The 25574-nt window shown below is 39.1% G+C and overlaps 3 protein-coding genes across 3 annotated transcripts in view; all 3 read left to right on the top strand.

Annotated features, from left to right (window-relative positions):
- Positions 1 to 2574: 2574 nt before the first annotated feature.
- Positions 2575 to 3540, top strand: OR51G1 (olfactory receptor family 51 subfamily G member 1). Its single transcript, XM_008523755.2, has one exon. It carries the CDS (start codon positions 2575 to 2577, stop codon positions 3538 to 3540), a length of 966 nt encoding a protein of 321 aa, XP_008521977.2.
- Positions 3541 to 19513: 15973 nt separating this feature from the next.
- OR51G2 (olfactory receptor family 51 subfamily G member 2) lies at positions 19514 to 20455 on the top strand. Its single transcript, XM_008524728.1, has one exon. The coding sequence runs from the start codon at positions 19514 to 19516 to the stop codon at positions 20453 to 20455; it is 942 nt and encodes a 313-aa protein (XP_008522950.1).
- A 4046-nt stretch (positions 20456 to 24501) lies between these two features.
- LOC103553912 (olfactory receptor 51H1-like) overlaps positions 24502 to 25574 on the top strand; it is a 60200-nt gene continuing 59127 nt past the window's right edge. Inside the window, 1 exon segment of the mRNA XM_008524675.2 lies at positions 24502 to 24560. The gene's annotated coding sequence lies outside the window, so the exon portion shown is untranslated.

Below are 25574 nucleotides of genomic sequence, written 5' to 3'. Positions count from 1 at the left end.
TGAGTCTGCTGGCTGAGAAGCCACACATGTACTTAAACTCTTGATTACATTTCCTCTTAATCAATGGATTTTTTTCCCCTTTTTTGTTATCATTCCTTTTCAAAGTTCTCTTGCCATTCTCTCTCAATATCAGAGCAAGATTGCACTGTTGCCTATTCCACCCACAGTGCATCTCCAAATCCTATGATAGTCCTTTTTTCCTTCACAGCCCATCTTCTTTCCAAGTCTTCACCTCTCTTCTTCATTTTCCCTCTTTTCTTTCTGCAACTCTTTATATTCTCTTTCTCTTTCTCCTTTGGAATCATAAAACAAGAGAGAATTTATTATTATAGTAATTATTGCATTCTTTTCTTATTTTTACTTGTTTTGATTTGAAGTGTGAATGGCAAAAGCTGGGTATGGACTTTTCTTCTTTCTTTATCCTCAGTCCTTCAATGTCCCTGTACCTTACTGAGAAAAAAAAAGCCTTTTGAAAAAGTACCCTCAACTTCCCGTCTCTCGTCCTTAAAATTGTTTGATATCCTTGTTCATCATATAGATTTTCTCTTGGAGAAAAATTACAAATAAAGTACACTCTTTTTCCTCCTCACCCACTGATCATTTAAGCCTTCATAATCTTTCTCCAATCTATTAAAATGTCCCTTGAAAAATCAATGATGACCTCAGCATCATAAGTGCAATGCCTTTTTATAAACTCTCATCCTCCTTTATCTCTTTTTTGTAGTCAACATTAATGACTTGAATTTAGTGATATTATACACTACATTTTCATACTGTTTCTCTGATTCTCTGCTCTCTGTCTCTCTTCTAGCTCTAATTTTATGTTCTACTATTATTTAAAATATTCTCCAGTGTGATGAACTGAGCTCTTGTCTTTCCTTGTCACACAGCATCTACTAGCAAGTTTCTCCATATTCATGGGAGCCATCCTGTACTTCAAGCCCTCACTCAAACCAGAGCTCACTACACAGAATATCCTCTAGACACTCTCCCCAGGAGTCCCATTTTATGCTTACATTCAGCATGCCCCAAACTGAACTCAGTCCCCAAAATGCGTTTTCTTTCTATTGTTATCCATCCTGGTCCATCTTTTATGAATATAATGGAAATAACTATCCATAACTGTGCCAACATATGAGAATTACAGTTTTGTTTTGTCTTTTAATTGATTAATTTTTAATTGTCTGACTTTTGTAAGAGCTAAAATGCTATGTAGTAAAAGGAAGAAATACTACATAGGACAATAATATAGACTTTGGAGTATGCTTCCAGGGTTTGAATTCCATCTTCAACCATTACTTGCTCTGAAATATCTCTGTGCCACAGTTTTCTCATCCGTAATATGCTCCTTAGAATAGAACCTATCTCATTTGATTATTGTGAGAGTTGAATGACATAAGATACATTAGACACTTAGGAAGATGACAGGCACATAACATTTAAAATAAGTATTGGCTGTATTAAGCTTTGTATGCATGTGATAAACACTATACTAGTCACACCATATTAATATACATAGAATCCATTAGAGTGTGGCTTGCAATAAACGTAATTGAATAAAAATTCCAAAGGCAGAAGAAAAGGAGAGCCCAGTTCAGGTTTTATAGGGACAGACCTACTGTTGTGTGTCATATTGATCCAAGTCCCAGAGGCACAGCTCATTCTGAAAGCCTTAAGAATAATTTCCTCATTGTAAACTAAAGATTAGGGGATTTTCCTGGCCGTTTTAGGTTTCTCTTTCTCATTCCTGTTTCAGATCTGATGAATACCTCTTATGCATCCCCATCTCTACATCTAGCCCCAGCTTAACCACCTTGATGTTGGAAACACGCATCTCTCCTGGTATCTCTCAGAACTAAGCCTAAAAGCACCCTTTTCCAGAATCATTTGTTTTCTGAAGACCCTGCTTCTTCTCAGACATTCTCAGCTCCAGACTTCAGATTTGCACACCACCATCTGCCTCCTCAGCCACCAAAAGCTTTTATGTAGATTCAAGAAAGACATCACTCTGATCACAAGTTACAGGTTCAAGGAATTCAACAAATATTTACTCAATGCTTCTTCTGCATTCTCCTGCAGGCTAGGCATTGGGTAATGAAACACAATCCCTAGCCAACCTACAAATACATTTGAATGCACATGATATGCACCTGATCCTAGTAGATAATTAAGGAAAATGGTGTTCAGTACTGACTCCCCATTTATATGATATGTATTCTGAATGCTTTGGTGATTGACTTGGAGATTTATTTTTCAGGAATGAACACGTGAAAAACGCGCCATCTGAGGTTACCTCGTTAAACCACTGAGAGACCAACACTAGTGGACATAGCACCATAAGGCTCAATCACGTGGCATCCACGGATGACAGAAATCACCTATAAAAATCCTTTTCTTAGACCATCCAGAAAACGCTAATAGATCACGTCCCCAGATTCTTTCTTGTTTCATCTGCTGAGCCTTCATGACTCCACTGGTCCCAGGACACATAGAAGAAGAGTGAGAATTCAGTCCTGTCACTCTCCAGGAATACCATTGTATATTGCAGATTGGCGAATCCAAGATTGTAAAACTATGATAATCCTCTATAATAGCAGCCTCCACAAAGCTACTTTCTTCCTGACGGGCTTTCAAGGTCTTCAAGATCTCCATGGCTGGATCTCTATCCCCTTCTGCTCCATCTACTTGACAGTTATTGTAGGAAATCTTACTATCCTTCACTTCATCCGTACTGATGTCACCCTCCATGAACCCATGTACTATTTCTTGGCCATGTTGGCCCTCACAGATTTGGGCCTTTGCCTTTCTACACTGCCCACCGTGCTAGGCATCTTCTGGTTTGATGCCAGAGAGATTGGCATCCCTGCCTGCTTCACTCAGCTCTTCTTCATCCATACCTTGTCTCTAGTGGAGTCTTCAGTTCTATTGTCCATGTCCATTGACTGCTATGTGGCCATCTGCAACCCACTGCGTTACTCCACTGTCTTGACACCTACACGTGTTGTCAAGATGGGACTGAGTTCAGTGCTTAGAAGTGCCCTGCTCATCCTCCCCCTGCCATTCCTTCTTAAGCGTTTTCGGTACTGCCGCTCCCATGTGCTGGCCCACGCATATTGTCTGCACCTAGAGATCATGAAGCTGGCCTGCTCTAGCATCATTGTCAATCACATCTATGGGCTCTCTGTTGTGGCCTGCACTGTAGGTGTGGACTCACTGCTCATCTTCCTCTCCTATGCTCTTATCCTCCGCACCATAGTAAGCATTGCCTCCCGCCAGGAGCGACTTTGGGCCCTCAACACCTATGTCTCCCACATTTGTGCTGTGTTACTCTTCTACATCCCCATTATTGGCTTGTCTCTTGTGCACCGTTTTGGTGAACATCTGCCCCGCATTGTACACATCCTCATGTCTTATGTGTATCTGCTGGTACCACCTCTCATGAACCCCATTGTCTACAGCATCAAGACCAAGCAAATCCGCCAATGCATCGTTAAGAAGTTTGAGTTTATAAAATCACTTACGTGTTTTTGGCAGGATTAGTTTAAGGTGAAGGGAGGAAGTTTTGGGCATAAAGTCCATAGATATTTTTGGTTTCAGCCATGCTGTGCAAAATAATAAACTCCCAACTATCAACAAAAAGGCAATTAACTATGCAACATATTTCATGTGTGACCTTGGTAAAAATTACCTACTTCTCTGTTCTTTAGTTTCCTCAATTGCAGAACGAGTATGGAAATAATTAAAACACCTTCCTCATAGGGATATTGTGAAGATTAAATGAGATAATTCATGTAAATCTCTTACACAGTGCTTGACTCATAACAATTCTCAACAAATATTAACTATTATTATTTGAAAAAATTCAAGAGTACACAAGTTTCATCTTTCATTCCTCTGGGCAGTGGAATCTGATCAGTGATTTACATTTTTTAAATGTATTTATTTTATGTTACTTTATTATAATTATCATTTTTCTAGATTTACACACACCCACACCCCAGTTAATGACTTTTCATGAGAGTGCTTCCTAAGCACATAGCTACAAAGTTAAGAAAAGGAGAAGATGCCCCAGAAGTTTGAGGGAAGGTATTCAGTTGGAAAAACTTCACAACAATAATCATAGCTAAGCCTCAAAAGAGGTAATTGAGGTTTAGAGTAATCACTCGCCATCTGAGTAACTAGTCAAGGGAGTTAATTTCTTTCTTTGGTTATTCTGTATATTACTAGGTTAAAAAAGAGAGAGAAAAGCATGCATATTTTATATTTTTTGCAAGATGTTTCTCTCATATCTGTGTCCAGCCACATTGAACAACACACACGCATACATACACACATGTAAAGGAATACATACAGAGAGAGATTTGCTTAAAGTGGTTTAACATAAATAGTTTGAATAAATCAACACATTTGGGAACCAATGGATAAATTAATGGATACAGTCTTATCTTCCTAGCTAAGATTTTTCCTTGAAGAGAAGAGATAGTTTCTCTTCATTTTGTGTTCTTCTCTTCATTATTGTCTCTTTCCTACAACATCAAGCAAGATGTAGGACAAGCAACTGCCAGAACACGGAAGAAAAATAAAAGTCCATGCTATGGACTGAAGGTGAACCCCCAAAATTCATATATTGAAGTCTAATCTCCAGTGTGATGGTATGTTGAAGTGAAGACTTTGGAGATAATTAATGAAGGTAGAGCTCTCATGAATAGGATTAGTGTCCTTATAAGAAGAACCACAAGAGAGATGATCTCTCTCTCTTCAACATGTGAGGACACAGAGAGAAGATAGCTGTCTGCAAACCAGAAAGAGAGCCCTCACCAAGAAGCCAATCAGCTGGAACCTAAGTTGGACTTCTCGACCTTCTGAACTGTGAGAAATAAATGTTCTTTAAGCCACTCAGTCTATGGTGTTCTGCTATAGCAGCCTGAATGGGCTAAGACAGTATAAATTCTAGTACTATAAAGGAAATAAGAATGTCATAGTAACAAACACCCAGAACTGATGAGGAAAACAAAGAGCAGAGTGATTAGGGTGGTCAGAAGTGGGCAGGAAATCTGTTCTGAAGGAGGAGCTAACAATGTTCATGATTGTAATGACAGAATATTACATATGTATAACTTTTTTTCCAGACTGTTTTTTCATTTCGTTCAATTTCCCATTTGTTCATTATAATGCTCCAGTGGAGAAATCCAGACAATGCTTCCATCTGCTGAGCTAATAGTTCTGAGATTTCTCTCCAGAGCCAAAATCATGGAGTCCTCCATGAATGGCAGTACATAACTCACAATTTGCATTCTAGTGGGAAGTCCAGATAAGTTGTATGCCTGTCTTGTCAGCCCTATCTTCTCTCTTCCATGGGCAACTCAATGATAGTATACATTATTAGGTATGACTGTCACCTATGTGAGCCCATGTACCAACTATTGGCCCTGTTGGCTTCCCCTGAGTTGGGTTTGACCTCTTCCACCCTCCTTGGTGTCTTGACTGTCTTATGGTTCAATCACTGTAATGTTGCTACACCTACTCATTTGATCAGCTCTTCTTCCTCTATACCTTCTCCTTCTTGGAGCCTTCAGTTCTTACCATGGCCTTGGCCACTAGGATGTCATTTCTTTCTCACTGAGATACACCTCATGGTTCAGTGTCTCCAGAGCCCAACAGGTAGAACTGCTGTTTGGGGCCAGGAACCTGACTCTCATCCTACCCCTACCCTTCCTCCTAAGATGGTTTGTTTATTGTGGGTTAAGACTCTGACCCATCCTTCTGTCTGAATCAGAATAAAATGAACCTGGCCTGTTCTGGTATAATTATCAATTACATTTATGGCCTAATGAAACTGGTTTCATGCTTAGACATGGATACTATCCTCATTCTCACCGCTTACGCCCTTATCTTGCATTCAGTGGCCTGCCTGAGAGTACCTGGGAGCTGACTATGGGCACTGGGCACGTGTTTCTCACCTCTGCACTGTTCTTATCTTCTGTATCTCCTAGAGGGACTGTCAGCTCTGCACTATTTGGAAGAATGGTGTCTCTTGTAATGCACCTGGTTCTGGGGTATGTGGCTGCCGGGTGGTTCCTCTGTTCAATCCCATAGTTTATAGTATCACATCAGCCTGAATCTTAAAAGGATGCAATAGACCAATGCTATTTGCAAGCAGTGTAGATAAGCTCCTGAGTGAAAATGAAGAATTCCTAGGAAAAGGTACAATATTATTCCATGAAGAGGGAACGCAGTTCCTGAGAAAGTAGATATTTCCCATAATTGCCTTTTTTCTCAATGCGTATTGATTTTGTAGCTGTCATAGAAAAGCTACTGGAATTAAATTCATAAATAATATGGTTTTTAAAAGTAACATCAAAGAAAGCTGATTCTGTCACTAGACTTCACAAAAATACATTTTTATTTAAACTTTTATTAGATAATTGTAGAAATTGAGATGCCATTATAAGACATAATGCAGAGAGATCCTTTGCATGCTTTTTCCAGTTTCTCCCCAGTGGGAACATTTTACAAAACCATAGTATACTATCACAACCAGAATACTGACATTGATACATCTACCAATCTTTTTCAGATTTTTCCACTTTTACTTGTTCTCATTTGTCTGTTTATCTGTGTGTGTGCGCATGTGCAGTAGACTCCACATCACATTCCATTCTACATTCTCGCCAACAATGTATGATGGTTCAGTTACTCTGCATCTCACCAATGCTTGTTGTTACCAAAAAATGCATTTGAATGTGCTGATTGGTTCTAGACAGATTGATCTAGACAGATCTTTTGCATTTCTGAAACCTTTCCAGAGCAACCTCTTTATCAGACAGATTTTCCATGGAACGACTATTTCTCCATTTGAACGTAATCTTTCATTGAATATGAGTGCCATAAAGGGGAAAAGTAACACAGTTTTTCTGTTCCTATAGAGCTTGACTTGCCCTGTTTCTTCTCACTTTCACCTATCCACATCATACACAGGAGTCCTTCCACTGAAATTGAAGCCATTGTGTTTGTAGACTCCATTCCTAGACACTGAATCTATGTTCCTTCACTCAAGGGTCAGTCAGCCAGTGGCCTCCAAATCAGATAATGCTACCTGTGTACACCCTCTGATCCTTGGTGCCACCCCAGGCACAGCATATCTTGATTGTCTCCCCCCATACTGGGTTATTCTGAGTGCAAGAGTATGAAGCGAAAATTCTTCCATTTTTTGCATTTTATGATAACAAAATCAAATCTGAAAACATTTACTGAGTAACCGTTCCGTATGATGTACCTGTCCAGTTCTCATTCTGAATTAAATGTCCCTGTGGGAGGAACATCCTCACTGGTTTGATTATAGAGTCACTCACTGAAAATTTTCAACCATTTATTTTGCTTCCCCTGGTCCTCCTCATTGTTTACTTCATAAAGGAGGTCCCATAACTTTTAGCCATCCCAACCTCAGTGAAACTGTTTCCCTAGCCCATTGATTTTTAAAACTCTTTTCCAGGATATTCTGGGACCACAGGGAAGGGTTTTAACAGCAATAGTGGGTGGGGAGGTGAGTGTGATCGATGTTACAATTAATGGGGCTTTGGAGCTCTCTTTAATTAGATCACTGTATCCATATTTTATGTGATATTTCAAAGAAAAAAGGGTTCTACTGCCAAAAAGTAGCACTATTCCTTTTTTAACTTGATTCTTTAGCAAGGTCTGTCATTCTTCGGATCTAATGATGCATTCCAAAGCCTATCCTGGTCTTTTGGGGTCATCTTTGATTTCCACATTCTCTGACTCCACAATCTGACTTGTCTATTCCTCAATATCTCCCTCATCTTAGCTCACCAACCCTGTCTCTGCTAAAAGCATGTGTCAAAAGTAGATGCTGCTTGTCTGCATCTAGAGAGTTTGCCTGACTATTATGGGAAGTGGGAGGTAAGGCTTGTCCTCATCAGAAAATCTCTTTTCATTCCTCGAATAACCTGATTCATTAATGCCTTCACCACAACACATGCAAATTTGTTTTAAATGGCTCTGTTTTTATTTATAAGAAGTTTTTTCAGAACAGGTTTAGGTTTACACAAATGAAAGAAAGCTACTGAGATTTTCCATACACCCTCTAGCTCCACACATGCTTGGCCTCCCCATTATCAACATCCCCCAGAGTGGTATATTTCTTACATCTGATGAATCTGCTCTAACGCATCATAATCACCCAAAGACCATAGCTTACCTAAGGGTCCATTCTTGTGTTGTGCATTTTATGAGTTTGGACAAATGTGTAACTGCATGTATCCACTATTCTTGTATCCTTCAGTGTATTTTCACTGTTCTAAAATTCCTCTGTGTTCTGCCTATTCATCCCTCCCCTCAATCCCAACCTCTGGAAACCACTGATCTTTTTACTGTTTCTAGTTTTGCCTTTGCCAGAGTGTCATATATTCGGAATCATACAGTGCGTAGTCTTTTCAGATTGGCTTCTTTCACTTAGTAATGTGCATTTAAGTTTCCTCCATTTTTTTCTTCATGGCTTAATAGCTCATTTATTTTTAATGTTAAATAACATTAAATTTTCTGGATGTGCCATATTTTATTTGTCCATTTACCTACTGGAAAACATCTTGGTTGCTTCCAAGTTTTGGCAATTATGAATAAAGCTGCTGTAAACATTTGTGTGCAGATTTTTGTGTAAACATAACTCTTCAACTCCTTTGGGTAAATACCAAGGAGCTCAATGGCTAGATCTTATGTTAAGAGTATGTTTAGTGTTGCAAGAAATGACAAACTAGGTTCCAAAATCTTTGTACCATTTCATATTCCTACCAGCACTGTATGAGAGTTCCTATTGCTACCCATCCTCACCAGAATTTAGTGTTGCCAGTGTTTCTGCTTTTGGCCGTTGAAATAGGTATATAGTGGTATGTCATTGTTTTAATTTGAATTTCCCTGATGATACATGATGTGGAGCATTTTGTCATCTACTTGTCTGTATGTGTTCTTTGGTGAAGTGTCTGTTAAGATCTTTGGGACATTTTTTATTCTGATTGTTTTCTCATTGTTGAGTTTTAGAGTTCTTTGATATATATTGAATGATGTGTCTTTCTTATCAGATGTGTCTTTTGAAAATGTTGTCTCCCAGTCTATGGCTTGTCTTCTAATTCTCTTAATATCTTTCATAGAGCAGAAGTTTTCAATTTTAATGAACTCCAGTGTATCAATTATTTATTTAATGGATCATGACTTTGGTATTGTATCAAAAGAAAACCAATGCCATACCCAAGGTTATCTAAGTTTTCTCTTCGTTATCTTCTAGGAGTTTTCTAATTTTGCATTTTGTTCTACGATCCATTTCAAGTCAATTTTTTGAAGAGTATAAAGCCTGTGTCTAGATCCTGTTTGTTTTTTTGTATGCATATGTTCAGTTGTTCTAGCGTTATTTGTTGGAAAGACTGCCTTGGCTCCATTATGTTGTCTTTATTCCTTTGTCAAAATTCAACTGACTAAATTTATTTGGGTCTATTTTTGGGCTTTCTATTCAGTTTCATTGATCTATTTGTCTATTCTTTCACCAATACCACACTGTCTTGATTACTGTAGCTTTATAGTAACAAAATGTTTTATACAAGATTTGTTCTTCTCCTTCAATATTATGTTGACTATTATGGGTCCTTTTTAAATTTCAATTCCACTGACTCATTACTGGTATAATCATTTTTTTTAAAAGTGTCAGTTTTTACCTGAATTTTCAATCTAGGGACCTGGCGTGCATTCTATATGTCCCTGACTAATCCAATGCATCTCAAAGAAGCATTTCTGCCCAAGCATGGTAAGGATAACTCAAACCAGTGAATTATGAACCAGATTGTGTTAGCAGTGGCTCTAATTCTCCACCTTTTGGTAGGAATAGTCCCACTAAAAACATTAAAGTCACTGATTCAGTTGTGAAGAAGTTCCACATCCATGCTGATGATTAAATGCATTTTAAACTGTTAGAGACAATCATCTCTTTATGATATATTTCTTTATAAACTCAGCATATGCCAGATTCATTGTTTCTTTTGTAAACAATGTGAAAGTCCCAAAGTAAATAAAAGGTCAGTTAATTAATACCAACAATATCGGTGATAATCATTAGGACAAAATAATAGCAGTAATATGTATAAGTTAAGATAAATTAATATTCATAATTACAGTATATAATACACAATAAAATAATAGAAACACATCATATATTAGATATGTTACTACTGAACATTAACCAAAGGATTATATTATATTACACTAAAAATAAGTTCCTCAGGAGTTGGTCCCAAGGCCTAGTTGTGAAGTTCAGCACACTCTGTTTCAACAGCCCAGGTTCAGTTCCCAGGTGCAGACCTACACCACTCAACTGCAGCCATGCTGTGGCAGTGACCCACATGCAAAATAGAGGAAAATTAGCACAGATATTAGCTCAGGGCGAATCTTCCTCAGCAAAAATAAATAAATAAATAAATAAATAAATAAATAAATAAATAATTATAAAAATGTGTTAGCAAGGTATCAATTCTTTGGTCAATGTCTCAGTAGGAAAGATCAGTTAACTATGCAGATTTTGGAAATTTAAGAGTATTTTAGGAACACTGAATCTCAAAGGTGAAGGAAATATTTCCCACAGAGATAAAGCACGCCTGCCCATCCTACAACCCCAGGTATGCAGATAGTCAGAAACATTCCCATTTGGAGGAACCACTTCCTGTAACTGATCATCAGAGAAGCTTTACAAATAATTATTATTTTTCTCATGGGAGTGGATTGTGACTATTAAGAGAAAAACGTTGAGATTCTTTTTTCTAAAACTCATTTAGAAAACATTAAAATATGGGCTTCTCAAAGCGCACCAAAACTCAAGCCAATACTGTCATCCATTTTATCTAGGATCTTAAATAAAATTCAGGCTTATGTTATAATATAGTCTGAGATAATAGAGATGCAAGTATGTTCTGATTAAAAAAAATTTTAGAAAGAAAGATAGTTCATCATGATTAGGTTCTGCATTTATTGACTATTGCTACACTTTATTTCTCTGACTAGCCTAATCAATTTTAAAACACCATTAACTTATTTATATTTTTCTTTTCTTTTCTTTTCTTTTTTCCTTTTTCTTCCCAAAGCCCCCCACTACATAGTTGTATATTCTTCGTTGAGAATCCTTCTAGTCGTGGCATGTGGGAGGCTGCCTCAGTGTGGCTTGATGAGCAGTGCCATGTCCGTGCCCAGATTCGAACCAATGAAACACTGGGCCACCTGCAGCGGAGCGCACAAACTTAACCACTCGGCCACAGGGCTATCCCCTATATTTTTCCTATTTTATGATAAAATAACATTTCCGTGTAAATGTGTGAGCCTCTATCACACTTAATTGAAGCAAGTCTAAATATTTGATCCACATTACCTGCACCAGCTATCAGTTTATTGCCTCTTACCTCCAAATTTATTTTTGCTGATCTGTATAATAGAACTGAGCCTTGGAAATATTTCTTTCTTGCCAGCCTGCATGATAAGTCTTCAGTAAAGGGCACTGGAGGAACACTGGAAGAGGATGGTGTGTTCTCTTCCTGGTTCCACTATGTTCATCTAATTGTGTTCCTGCAGCGTACATGGATCTTTCCAGCAGTGACTGGTGGCCAGCAGCAAACAACACCTCACATGTATTTCTTTAGGCCCCAGTTTCAGCTGCACTCCCAAGGGCAACTAATGACTACTGGGGGTGCCCCAGCTCATTCCCAGGAGGTTTCTCAGTGATGACATTCCAATGAGTCAACAGCAGACCCACTCCTCAAGCATCTTCTGGAAACTTTCTGATGATTCCAGCTTGTGCCCAACCAGCTCTCTAGAAAGTCAACAGCAACCGGCCATGGGCATCTTCGTGGAAAAGTTCATCAGTCTTCCAGCAAGTGGTTCTCTACCCACCAGCTTTAACCTACTAATTGTGGACCAGCTTTGACCCAGAAGCACGTAGTAAACTCTGCCATTCAGTGGGCTTCAACCACACTCTCTCCAACAACATCCAAATGCCAGCCTTGGGAGGATTCTCCTCCTGAAAAGTTGTTCCTTCCTTGGAGACTCCCTCTCAGCCCTGCGGTATCACTTAGAGTTCTTTCTTTCCCACTTTTACTTGGTTCCCTGTTACTATAATCTCTTGTTAATAAATCTTTCTATTAAACTTCTCTGTAAAAATTACTATATGGTTTCCGTCGCCTAATTGGATCCCAACTAACACACTACTCAAAGCAAGTTTTTTGTTTTATCAAATCTACCCCACATTTTGATCTAGTACCTTCAAGGAACCAATTAGCAAGTAGGAACTGTGACGTCAAATGAAGCCTATTTCTGTGTGAAACTCACACTCTCTGGACCTCAGATTCGTCCTCTTCTAAACCTCAGCCAGTTGAAATTGAAGATGTTCTTCCAGAATCTGAGACTTACACCACACTTGAACTAACAACCATTGAAGAGTTCTTACAAAATTAAGTTTCAGAAGGCAGCATGGGGGTAACTTTCAACCAGAATGGATAGAAAATAACTCTTTTACTGTCTGTCAAATTGTGTCAAAGGACATTGGAGGGTTTGGGGGTTTGGGAGCATTCTCCAATATTTATGCATTTTAACTTCCAAAAGAAATACAAGATCCTGTATCTCCCCCTCCCCACCTCCATATTTCTTACTGATTAGCTGGGAAATAACAATAAAAAATAACAGTGATGATAGTGGCAATAACACCTAACAATTATTGAGCATTTATTATATGCTACAAAATGTCTCAAAACACTTACATGAAATATTCAATTTTACTCTCCTTTGGAAATTAAGATAGCAGAGTCAAAGTTTTAAAATAAGATTTTTGCCAGTTACGAAAATGTGTTCTCCAGCTAGCAGCTAGGTGACTGCCATACCATGATTACTTAAGACTTGGTACATCAAAGTTATAAGCTTTCTCTTATATAGAACTATAACCTAGAATCCAGTCTAAAAATTGCCTGTGCTTATTTGTAGAGAAAGGCCTCTGAGAAAGGCCTACTTAAGTAGGGTAGGGAAACCATGCAGGAATTAAAAAGATATGCCTTATAAAAACTTTGGAATGTTAATTGAAAAGTGTGATTATAACATACATTTTTAAATAGTCAAATGTTTGTACGACATCGAACATCAGTCATTTTGTTAAAATTTAAACGTTCTTAAACTATTTTTATTCACTGTCATCTTACTATCATAAAATAGTCAATTTCCTCTTCAATTCTCATGTAACCTTTTTAGATAGGAGGTTCAATGAGATAAGTTACTATAACCAATATCACATGCCTGACTAATGAAAAGCCTGGAGCCACAGTCAGATCTGTCTGATCTCAAAACCTGAACTTTTGACCTTGAGCTGTTGAGAATTTCTGAACTCTAGTTTCCCACATATGCTAACATTTTGGATTAATGGGCATCTATTACTGCAGTAATAGAGATGTAGAGATGAAGAGAAGTAAGACAGCATGGCGTGTTGCTGGGAACTACGCACTTCAGGCATTAGGTGAACATAGATGGGCAACAACTTTACTCACTCTACAACGAGAACGTGCAGGGGAAAAAATGTTACTTGTTTTCTTTCTAAGTCATTTGTCTTCCTCAAATTTCTACCAACTAATTTTCATAAAAAAGTTGAAATAACAAGAAATAAAAAACAATACTGAAATTTTAAAAACACTCGTCTTAGCCTCAGTTTGTCTCAGTTCAGTCCAGTAATATTCCCTTTAGGGTCTTTTCATTCTTTCCCAGTTCTGTCTCTTCTCAAGGCACCATCTTTGTGTACGAGACATTCCCTTGCATCCTGCCTTTTCTCTCTGTTCCTTGTTTCTCTTCCCCACCTGTTTCTGGGCTAGAAGATATGGAGTTTTGTTCTGTCTCTGCCTGCATCATATCCTGTTTTCCCTTACACAAGGTGAATAGCTAAGATTAAAGATGACAGGATTATCTTCCCTATAATACGATCAAACTTTATGTTCCTTCTAATCAAAGCTGTTGAAAAATTAATCCAGTCATCCAGTCTCTCTCGCTCTTTCTTTCTCTCTGTAACATCTGAGATTCAGATCTAACTTCTGCAAGAACATATCTAATAGTACCTCTCTCTTCCCAGTGCTTGGACTCAGAGACTGTGAATAACTTTACTTGTGTGTCTGTTGAGGGGGATACTATTTCTGTTATAAAATATTTGTTAAATAGATGAAAAACTGGGTGACAGAATGTATGTATAAACGGATATTATGGGCTGAATGGGTCCTCCTGACCCCAATTGTTATGTTGAAGGCCCAAACACCAATACCTCAGAATGTAATTGTATTTGGAAATAAGGTCTTTAAAGAGGTAATTAAGTTAAAGTGAGGCCTTTAGTGTGGGCCTTAATCCAATAGGACTGGCATCCTTATAAGACGAGGAGGAGACACCAAGTATACTCACATACAGAGGAAAGGCCATGTAGGACACAGCAAGAAAATGGCCATCTACAAGCCAAGGGGAGAGGTCTCAGAAGAAACCATACCTGTCAACCCCTTGATCTTGGACTTTGCTAGCTTCCGGAACTGGGAGAAAATAAATTTCTGTTGTGAAAGCCACCCAATCTGGTCTTTTGTTATGGTAGCCCTGGAAAACTAATAGAAGAGATGATTGTGTTTTGGAATGAAATCCATGTTAAAAGTAAAGACGCATTTTTAATTATAGAGGGAATAAAAAATTCTGGAAACAGAGTTGAAAACAAATGATAAAGACAAGGATATATGAAAATTCCTAAACCTTTGTGGTTGTCACAAATGATCAGTTTCTGATTCTGCACGACAGGTCAAGCCCAGAAATCTGCATTAACAAATATTACAGCTGATTCTGATCCTGATTATCTGGGGACTATCATTTGAAAAACACTGCTTCATAACACTCAAACGTGTCTACAATGTGTTTGACCAAAAATTAATGGATTGTGGACACGTGAAGAAGCCCACCACATTCACAGGAATCAGTCAGGCCAAGGAACTGGAATAACCTCTTATGATTGGTTTGGGAATTCTGAAACATTCTTTAATATCTATACATTTATACTCCCAAAAGAGATCCAAATAGCTGGGTACTAATTAGGTAGGTAATGAAAACTGAAATGGGCCTCCATTGCTATCTCTAAAGTGCTTCTCTATCAGCTTTATGAGACCCAAAATGGATGATTAACTCTTCATATCCCTGTATTAACATATGAAACACCTTGTCAGGTTTAAGGAGACTTTGCAGAGGCTCATGTTGCCCACAAAGTTATAAAAACAGATTAGTTTATCCAATTAGCTCCTTGAGATCTGAAAACAAAGGGCTGAATTCTGAGTGGATCAAAGACAGGACAAGGAGACGGAGTCCCTGAGTGTAGACAGGAGTCAGGAGCATATAGGACTACCTGGGTCACCAAGAGTAAGCAACCACACTATTACAATATTCACAAGAACTTGGCCTGACTTCTTTCTTCCCCTTTAGTGATGGGAAATGCATTTAATTAAAAAGCCCCTTTTAATGTTACATATGATTATATATACCCAACATGCACACTGTCACATCCTGTGTGCACAAACTATACAGTTGTGATACATAATACATGAAACACTATTAACAACACCCACTCCGCTTTCCTGAAGGTGTGGGGGTTGTTCAAAGCTTTCCTCAGATCTTTAAAAAGTTGCTACAGTGCATGTCATTCTCTGCTTCCCATGTAGACATCTCACAGGATCACTCTCTTCTCCCCAGGGTCTGAGATAATAAGGTCCAGGGAACCAGTCCTGGTACAGTACAGTGTGGACCTCAGGTAGTTTCATAAAAATCAGGCAGTTAAACATCCACCTTCCAGTCTCTACGAACCCTTCAGAGCCTCTTGTTTTAGCCTTCCTTATCGCTCATTGTAAAGACTGGAGCCTCTGGATCTAACCATGGTGGGTGAGGAGTCAATTTGGTGGGCAGGTGTTTGGTGCTAAGATGTGGAGCCAAGAAGATGTCCCAGAAAGCTTAGCCCGAGCTTTGGAGAAGGAGAGAAGGGACTTTGAGATACAAGAAAGCCTGCAGAGAGTGCCTCCTGAAAGTGGTGACCCCTGCCGTCAGATCTTGCTTACTTCATGGGATCCCTGATCTAGGTAGAACTAGCTCAGAAAGGAGACAAGAGCTTTCTCACATCTGTTAACTTCCTCAGTTTCCTGGTCAGAGAGTTTCTTCCTACATGATAACAGTAGGAATGTTGCTGAGACCCAGGGACACAGGCAAGTTAGGCAGGAAAAATTGAGGTGCAGGGATGCGATGAGCTCAGCTATTATAGGCTCAGTTTCTACCCCTTAGCCTCAGACACAGTTAGCAGAATCAGGAGTTATTTTTAAGAAAAAAACATAGAAGGGTAGGAAGTAATACGATCCTCTGGGAGAAAATCTTGTCTGTGACATAAAAGGACATTTTCCTGAGTGACTACAAAGTATGAGTAACAGAATTGGAAGCAGTCATTGAAGTCGCTCAGGTCTCTGTAAGAAGTGTTCTCTAAGCACAGCAACTCGTGGCAGAAAGGCCATTTGTTAAACCTCCCACTCCACTCTATCCTGGATAACTGTGTTTTGTGCTGGTCAGGAACAGTGAAATCCTCTCCAAACCTGACAATGGACACTCTGAAGACTTTTAAATAACAAGCCTTTAGAATAGTTTTCTGACTAAGATCTCTCTGGCCAACAGGTTAAGGTGATCATTCCCAAGCAGATTCTCCTGGCTTTACTATTCTGGATTTTCTATTATGTCCATGTCCCCTCCTTCAACTTATCCTGATAATTGTCTCTCTCCAATTTCCATTCTCCCCTGCTCCCTTAAAATGTGAAGTTCAAGCTCTGATTCCAAAGAGAATCTCTCTTAAGCTGATAGCTACAAAAAAATGGGGACCAAAGACTTTCTGATATTTCTCTCCATCATTTGTCATTGAATCTCTACCCCATTTAGGCTGTTCCAACTTAAAAAAACTGCCTGGATTTGTTAACCTAAATGTTTCCAAATTTTCCGATGTGTCTTGGAGCTCCAGAGATGTAAGTTTGAATTCTAGCTCTGCCAGTGATTGGCAGTATTACTTAAGGCACATTAGCACATTCTCTCAGGCTCTCTCTCCTCATTTGCAATTTGAGGTAATAATGTTAAGTTGCAAGGCTTTTCTGAGGTCTAAATGCTTTTTCTTTTGCAATATTCCAGGTACAGTGAATGACAAATAGCAGATGTACATTAGGTATTACAGTTCTTTCTTTTTCATAATCCTACTTCATTTTCATATCAAAAAATTTTTCTACTTTAGGTTTCATGTTATATTTTTATTTCTTTTTTAAAGGTTGGCACCTGAGCTAACATCTGTTGCCAATCTTCCTTTTTTTTTTCCTTCTTCTTCTCCCCAAAGTCCCCCAGTACATAGTTGTATACTCTAGCTGCAGGTCCCTCTGGTTGTGCCAGGTGGGATGCCGCCTCAGCATGGCCTGATGAATGGTGCCATGTCTGCGCCCAGGATCTCAACCAGCAAAACCCTGGGCTGCCAAAGCGAAGCGTGTGAACTTAACCACTCAGCCATGGGGCTGGCCCCTATATTGTTACTCACCATGTACCTAGCCTGTTTCTGACAGGTAAGTTTATTATGACTCTTCTGATTCACTTTGATGAATAATGTAGGGACCACTGACTATGGTCAAAGCAGAAGCTGAGGAACATTGCACACGAGTCAATCTGACCTTCAAGTAGACAGTGAGTTAACGACACTGTCTGTTAATTTCACTGGTATTTGGAACGAGAAAGAAAATGTCTAAGCATATATTGTGTGTATTTCTCCAGTAAGTTTATTTATTAATTCAGCTAAAGAGTCAGCACTTTTTTTTGAAGGCCTGTTAAGCTCTTGATTTTTATGCTAGCTGTTGCTAGTTGACGGTGAATTGTCCTTTATGTGGGAAGAAAATATAACAGTTGTTTACAATCTGGAATCTAGAGAAAAATCAGATCTCAGTTCAAATCCTATTTTGGGCCATTTGCTATGTCTTTGGTCTTAAATGTTCATTTTCTCTAAGCCTCTGTTTCCTCGTTTATACCATAGTATTATTAACAGAATTGTATTCACAGGATTTTTTTAAGGAGATAAAACATGCACCAAGTTAGTAACAGCTAACTAAATAAAATTTAACTCTCATTCATGCATAAAAACATTGTTGAGCACCTACTGTATACTGGGGCACATTCTTTACAGAATTAAACAAAGCAACGCCTCTGGTTTCTCTGAGCTCACATTCTACTGGGATTATTTTTTTATTTTATTTTATTTTATTTTATTTTTTGAGGAAGATTATCCTTGAGCTAACATCTGCTGCCAATCCTTCTTTTATTGCTGAGGAAGACTGGCCCTGAGCTAATGTCCGTGCCCATCTTCCTCTACTTTATATGTGGGACGCCTACCACAGCATGGCTTGCCAAGCAGTACCATGTCCGCACCTGGGATCCGAACTGGTGAATCCCAAAGCGGAAAGTGCACACTTAACAGTTGAGCCACCAGGCTGGCCCCTCTATGGGATTATTATTTGGAAGTGAGACGATCACTGCTCTGGAATTCAGGAGGCTTAAATTGTCAGATGGCCTCTGCCCAATGACTGTCCTCTCCTGAGTCATCATTTCTTCATCTATAGAAAAATGAGCCTTATGAGCATCATTGCCTTTTGTTCTGTGGACTCTCATGGACTCTGACTTGTGACTGGGGGAGTGACCATGGTTGATGCTGCTTCAGTTTCTCCTCCCGACTATGTTCACAGAATAGAATACCTAGACTTATAGGGAGTGACAGTTATGGACTGATGTGAGGATCAGAGCTTTGATTTCTTACTCCAACAGTCAAGAATAATTTTATAGACAGCCATTCACCCACTTTCCAGTTCTTTCTGGAATTGTGTGAGCTGAGTAGCATCTACGAGCTCTCTGGATCAAGCTGGGCTTCCATAACAGAAAGACCAGAGGAGAAGGTGGAAAAGAAAGAAAGGAAGAAAGAAGGAAGGAAGAAAGCAAGGCAGGAAAGAAGATAAAAGAGCAATAGCAAAGGAAATAAGGTAAGAGAAAGGAAAGGAAAAGAAGTTGGGAGGAAGGTTAGAAGGTTAGTAGAGTCCTGGCAGAAAAGAGGCATGTGAGAAGTGTTTAATTAAAGGTCTACTCTTAAGATGTAGACAAAATTAAGTATAATCAACAGGAGGAAGGAAGCTGCTCACACCTCTTAGCGTGAAGGACTAAAGAGAAAAAAACTTCAAAGAAAAAATTTCCCTAAAAAAAATGTTTAGAGGGAACCAGGGACCAGAAGGAAATGACCACTGGAGGAGCTGTACAGTTCTAGGTGTAGTTGATTCTAATCTTTTTTCTTCTTCTTCTTTCCAAGTAAAATTGCTAGCTTTTTCTCAATTCATTTCAGGAGTTTGAAAGGAATCCAACTCTCCCCTTCCATCCACACACAATGACATTGGGATCCCTGGAAAACAAGAGCAGCATTTCCTCTACTTTCCTGCTGAGTGGCATTCCTGGGCTGGAGCACATGCACATGTGGATTTCTATCCCACTGTGCTTCATGTACCTGGTTTCCATCCTGGGTAATTGTACAATTCTTTTTGTCATTAAAACAGAGCCCTCGCTTCATGAACCTATGTACCTCTTCCTGTCCATGCTGGCTCTGACTGACCTGGGTCTGTCTCTCTGCACTTTCCCTACAGTGCTGGGCATCTTTTGGATGGGGTCACGAGATATTGGTCATGATGCCTGCTTTGCTCAGCTCTTTTTCATTCATTGCTTGTCCTTCCTGGAGTCCTCTGTACTACTGTCTATGGCCTTTGACCGCTTCATGGCCATTTGCCGCCCTTTGCACTATTCTTCCATTCTCACCAACACAGTCATCAGCAGGATTGGCCTGGCTTCCCTGGGCCGTAGTGTAGCGCTCATTTTCCCATTGCCCTTTATGCTCAAAAGATTCCCCTATTGTGGCTCCCCAGTCCTCTCACATTCCTACTGTCTCCACCAGGAAGTGATGAAACTGGCCTGTGCAGACATCAAAGCCAACAGCATCTATGGCATGTTTGTCATTGTTTCCACAGTGGGTGTAGACTCACTGCTCATTCTCTTCTCCTATGCCCTGATCCTGCGTACCGTGCTGTCCATTGCATCCAGGGCTGAGAGGCTCAAAGCTCTTAACACCTGTGTTTCCCACATCTGTGCTGTGCTCCTCTTCTATACTCCCATGATTGGTTTGTCCATCATCCACCGCTTTGGGAAGCAGGCACCTCATTTGGTCCAGGTGATCATGGGCTTTGTATATCTTCTATTCCCTCCCCTGATGAACCCAATTGTCTACAGTGTGAAGACCAAACAGATCCGAGATCGTGTGACCCATGCCTTTTGTCGCTAGATGGGTCTAGTCTTGAGGCATTATTTCCTTAAATAGACCCTTACTCCTCTATCCTTGATAATATCCAATATATCTGTAATAAAGGAGACATTTATTTACTCAAATATACACAGGGATAAACAGGAAGTCATAGCTCTCACAGACCTGTCATTCTGGTGGGGGAATACACAATACAGTAGGATGTGGCAGACTGTATTTTCCAAAAATGGCACAGGAATATTTCTAACCCCACATTCTTTTCCAGAAACTTGTCTCTCCTCCATCAAGAGATGGAGTCTACTTCTTCTCCTCTTGTAACTGGGTAGGACTTTGTAACTGCCTCAATCAATTGAACATTGTGGCAGTGACCCTGTAAGTCTTCCAAAGCTGGGTCATAAAAGGTGATATGTTTTTTATTGGTACCCTCTCTCTCCCTCTTTTTCTATCTCTATTTCTTATTCTTCTATATTTCTGTATATCTCACTCAATGCTTGCTTTTCAAACCCAGCCACCATGTTGAGAGGAAGCCCAGATGGCATGGAGAGGCCACATGTAGATGTTCCAGCCAATAGACTAGCTAAGGTCTCAACCTTAGCTGGATCATTATTGACTGCTAGTGAGTGAAGAAATCTTCAAATTATTCCAGGCCCCATCCTTCCCACCTCTCCGGCTGGCACCCAGTGAAACAGACAATCAATCCTACTCTGAACCAGACCAAATTGCAGATTTTTAAGCTAAATAAATGTTTGTTTTTTAAGACACTAAATTTTGGGATGATTTCTTATACAGCCATATGTTGATTGTGTGCCTCAAAGTAAAAAGAAGTTTACATAGGAACAAAAAGAGAGAGATCTTCCTCCAGCTGGGAGAAGAGAGGGTCAAGAAGGATTTTCCTGAATTGACCCAGTAGCCAGCCTAAAGGGACACATGCAAGTTAGTCAATCAAACAAGAAAATTATGGTCCAGTCTGAAGGACCAGCATGTGCAAAGCTGAGGCAAAGGAGAGAGAGAAGGGACAATGTATTTAAGGAAATATCTGAAGTTGTTTTATTGTCATTGTTGTTCTCTAGTGTCTCAGGGAAGAGTAGAGAACATGGTGGTAGCGGGGAGTAAACGCAAAGAGATTGAGGTACTGACCATGTCAGAAAGGTCATAAGCCAATGAACCAAGAAGAGATAATTCCTTATCCCCTCTTATCTGTGCATTACAATTGTATACCCATGTCACTCCAGATAAAAAAATTATCCTTTGAGTAATACATTTCGATATAGTATTTGTAATTTTGGCTTTGAAGTATCTCTGAGGAAAGTAGGCCTGGATAAGATGCTACCAAGGAGAGCTCTGAACGCCTGGAAGGAAGACTGAGGATGTCATGTTCCTGCACACTTTTAGCTCAGGATCCAGAAAGGGAGCAGCAGAGGGCCAAAGACAAAATTCTGTACTATGAGGCTTACGTGGCTGCAGTTCTCTCTTGAGGCTGGTCTCATCCAAGGTATCTAGCCACAGTTGACATTTAACTCTTGACAGGCCATGACCCTGCCCCACACCAGTGATTCATCTTGTCTGGAGTGAGAAAGCTTTTTCTGTCATGATGAGAAAGCTGTTTCTGCAATAATGGGTATATGTGAAACTCGGGTGTCATCCTGTGGAATATCTAAGATTTCTTATACACAAAAAATAAAATATAATAGAATACATGTGTGAGTGTCATGGGTAGTTCATGTCTTGTGTGCTTGTGGACACATAAAATTGAGAAAAACCCTAAAGCCACTGCAAATTCCGAAGTACGCATAAAACTCCATTTGAAATCCATACGTGTGTTGTGTACTTGCAATTTCAGTCCTCATATGGGATTCATGTTATCTGATATCTTATAATGAGTTAAAGAGTTACCAGGAGACACTAGAAAGTATACTATACCTGAAATCAGGTTTGGAAAGTTCTACTTTCTAATTGTGTGACTTAGGAAAATTATTTTACTTATATGAGCTCAATTTTCTATTAAAATGAATCTAGCAACGTCTATTCCACAAGGATCTCTACACAATTTAAATATGTATATATGAAAGTTTCAAAGTAAACTCTTAGCATGTTTTTCAGCTCACAGTAAATTTCAGTACTTTCATTCCTAAAATAAAACCTAATAACACATAGTGAAGCATATTAAGAAGCATGTGTGATAAATGAAAGAGGAAGCCCTGAAATAGCCTTGAGGGGAAAAAAGAACCATGGATAATTTTGCAGAGGAGCTGCCTTAACTGAGTCTTAAAGAACAAGCAGCAGTTAGAAGGGCAAAAATGTTTGAGCGGAGGAGTATTAGCTCATTCACTAAGAGTTGTCGAGTGTGCTATTTTCCAGGCGGAGTCTACAGTCTAGGAATATAGTGGGCAAAAGAATAACAAAAGACTGTGCTCTTGACTTACGTTTTGGTTGGAGAGACAGACAATAGACAAGTAAATGATTAATCATTTCAGACAGTGCTAAGTGAGAGTAATGCAGCAATGTGTGAGCAGAAAAACCCTCGGTAAAGAGGGAATTTTCAAGCAAGATTTTGTTATGTGATGGAGTAAGATATGAGAAGACTTAAAAAGCAGAGCATTCCAAAACGACAGAGCAGGTGTTAAAGGCTTGAGGTGGAAATAAACTTGAATGTTCCAGAAATAACAAAAGGACCAGGGTGGCTAGAATTAAGCCAGCAAAAGGCTACATTAATTGATGAAATATTAGCAAGTAATCCTTTCATATTAAACATAGGAGAAGGAAGTGTTAGGCAAAGCTGATATTTCAAGGTCACTATCAGAAGAGAAAAGACTCCTTGATTTAGGAAGTAGAAACATAACTGACCAGCTGTGACCACGAGAAATCATTAGAAGTAGTCTGAGAAGCCTGGGATCAAGCCTTCTACGTCTAAGATGATAATTGTTTAAACTTCGCAGCATTTCTAACCCAGAACTGGTGGGAGTAGGGAGGGGATGAATTGTACCTTTCCATGAGAATCCGGAGGCCCCAAATGCTCTGCTGAGTCTTTGAAAAGAGAGGCAAGGATTGTAGCAGCCTACGGGGCCCCAGTCAAGCATGGATAACTGCGTTTATGCATGGAATATGGAACCAACCTCATTTATTTGCTCATTCATTTAATCGTTATTGAACACTGAATGATCAACTTTTGTGAAAGTTACTGGGAATAAATCAGTGACCAAAACACATTTCCCACCCTCAAAGAGTGTGTATATTGTCTAGAGGAAGTATCTGAAATAATTTATTGTTTAGAATGATCTACAAATTGAGTCCTGAAGTTCAGTTTGGAGTTATCTAGATGAAAATGAGGGAAAAAATAGCTTTCAAAACATAGCAAGTATTTCGTCAAAGAGTCAAGAGATAGCAAAGAGCATTATTTGTTTAGAAATTATAAATAATTCTTGTTGAGAAGTACCCAAGTGGCAGAGTGAGGGGAGGTGGGTGTCTTGAGATGCAACCAGTAAAGCACAAGGATCAGAACTTACAGTGACTGTAGATTTACTAACTCATTCAACCAATATCTATTGAGTACCTACTTTATACCAGACAATGTTCTTGGTTTTAGAAATAGAGCAGTGAACAGAATAGGCAAAAACACTGCTCACAGGAGCCTTAGATATTAGTAGGTATAGGCAAGCAACAAACATGAGAAATAAATAAAAGGCATAGTATGTTAGATGGTGAAAAATGCTACAGAGAAAAATTAAAGTAGGAAAGGGTATAAGCTGTGTTTAGGAAGGTTATAATTTTTGATGATCAAGAAAAACTTCACTAAGAAGGTGATATTTGAAGGAAGTGAGGAAGCATCACAAGGCTATCTTGGGAAAAGGATTTCATACATAGAGAACAGCATGTGCAGAAGTCCAAAACAGGAAAATGGCATGCTAAGGTCACTGTGCCAGGAGAGCATAGTAAGAAAAGAAGAAAAAGAGGTAGTGGTGGCCATATCATGTAAGCCATTAATAGACATTTGGAATTTAAATTCAGAATAAGATGAGAAGTCATTGAAGTATTGCGAGCAGGATTATAACATGATATGTTTTGTATTTAACAGGTTCACTCTTCAGGAGGCAAGGGAGGCAGCAGGGAGTAAAACTAAGCGTTCGAGGTAATAATAATGTACTTGTTAAATATAATAATAATAATCCAGGTAAGACAGGATACTGATTTGGAACAGAGGGTGATAATGGAAGTGGAGGTAGGGGATTATATTTTGAAGGTAGAAATAATGAGACTTGATGAAGGATTGAATGAGAGATTTTAAGGAGCTTATGCATTATTATGAAGGCCAAGTGTAATTTACTCAGGAAAGATATGAGATTGTGTATCTACAGTCATCACTCTTCTTCCTGGATTTAAAAAAACACTCAAAGAAAGCATGACTGGAGGGTAGGAGAACAGCTGGAAGAGACTACAAGAGTTTAAGCAAGAGATAATATTGTTAGACTTCAGGTAGTATCAAAGGAGATGGAGAGAGATGGACAAATTGGGGATGCCTTTAAAAGGTAAAGTTGATAGCACGTTTTCAGTGAATGGATATAGAACACTATGAGAAAGGATAAGCCTAGAAATTTAATTTGGAGAAGTCGCATGTGGGGTTAGGGAAAGCTATAGAATGGGCATTTTAGGAGAGAGAGAGAATTTTACTGAGGAAGTATAAACAGAAAAACAATCTCATGTAATTTATGGCTCATGTTTAAGATTGTTTAAGATTGAAGGACCTGGAGTCAACAATTGTCTCTAAAACTCTTGAATTTCTTCTTTTAATGCAACAGAATTTGTTTCTGAATATTCTAATGTAATGTTATAGCATGGATGAGAACAAATGTCTGCACAATTGAAAAAGTAAATACGTCTTAGTTCATTGGGACAAATAGAGTGACACTCTCAGCCTCATAATGTTGCACGCAATCAGGTCTTGCTTAAAGTCATGGACATACTCGGAAGTTGTTGGAGTTCAAATTGTTGCCTGTGTCTCAGAATCACCGTCAAGACCCTAACCCAAAACATCAGCTCTCCTCATGGGACCAACAGTAAAGCTCAGGATTCTCATATCGTGGATGCACACTTCTAGCCCCTGACATGAGGATGTGGGTTCTTTTCAGGGCAGAGACCATGTCTT

The sequence above is a fragment of the Equus przewalskii genome, chromosome 6 (genome assembly GCF_037783145.1).
Source record: "Equus przewalskii isolate Varuska chromosome 6, EquPr2, whole genome shotgun sequence".
NCBI lineage: Eukaryota > Metazoa > Chordata > Mammalia > Perissodactyla > Equidae > Equus > Equus przewalskii.
The sequence above is the reverse complement of the archived record's forward strand: the minus strand, read 5'-3'. Positions and strand labels throughout refer to the sequence as shown.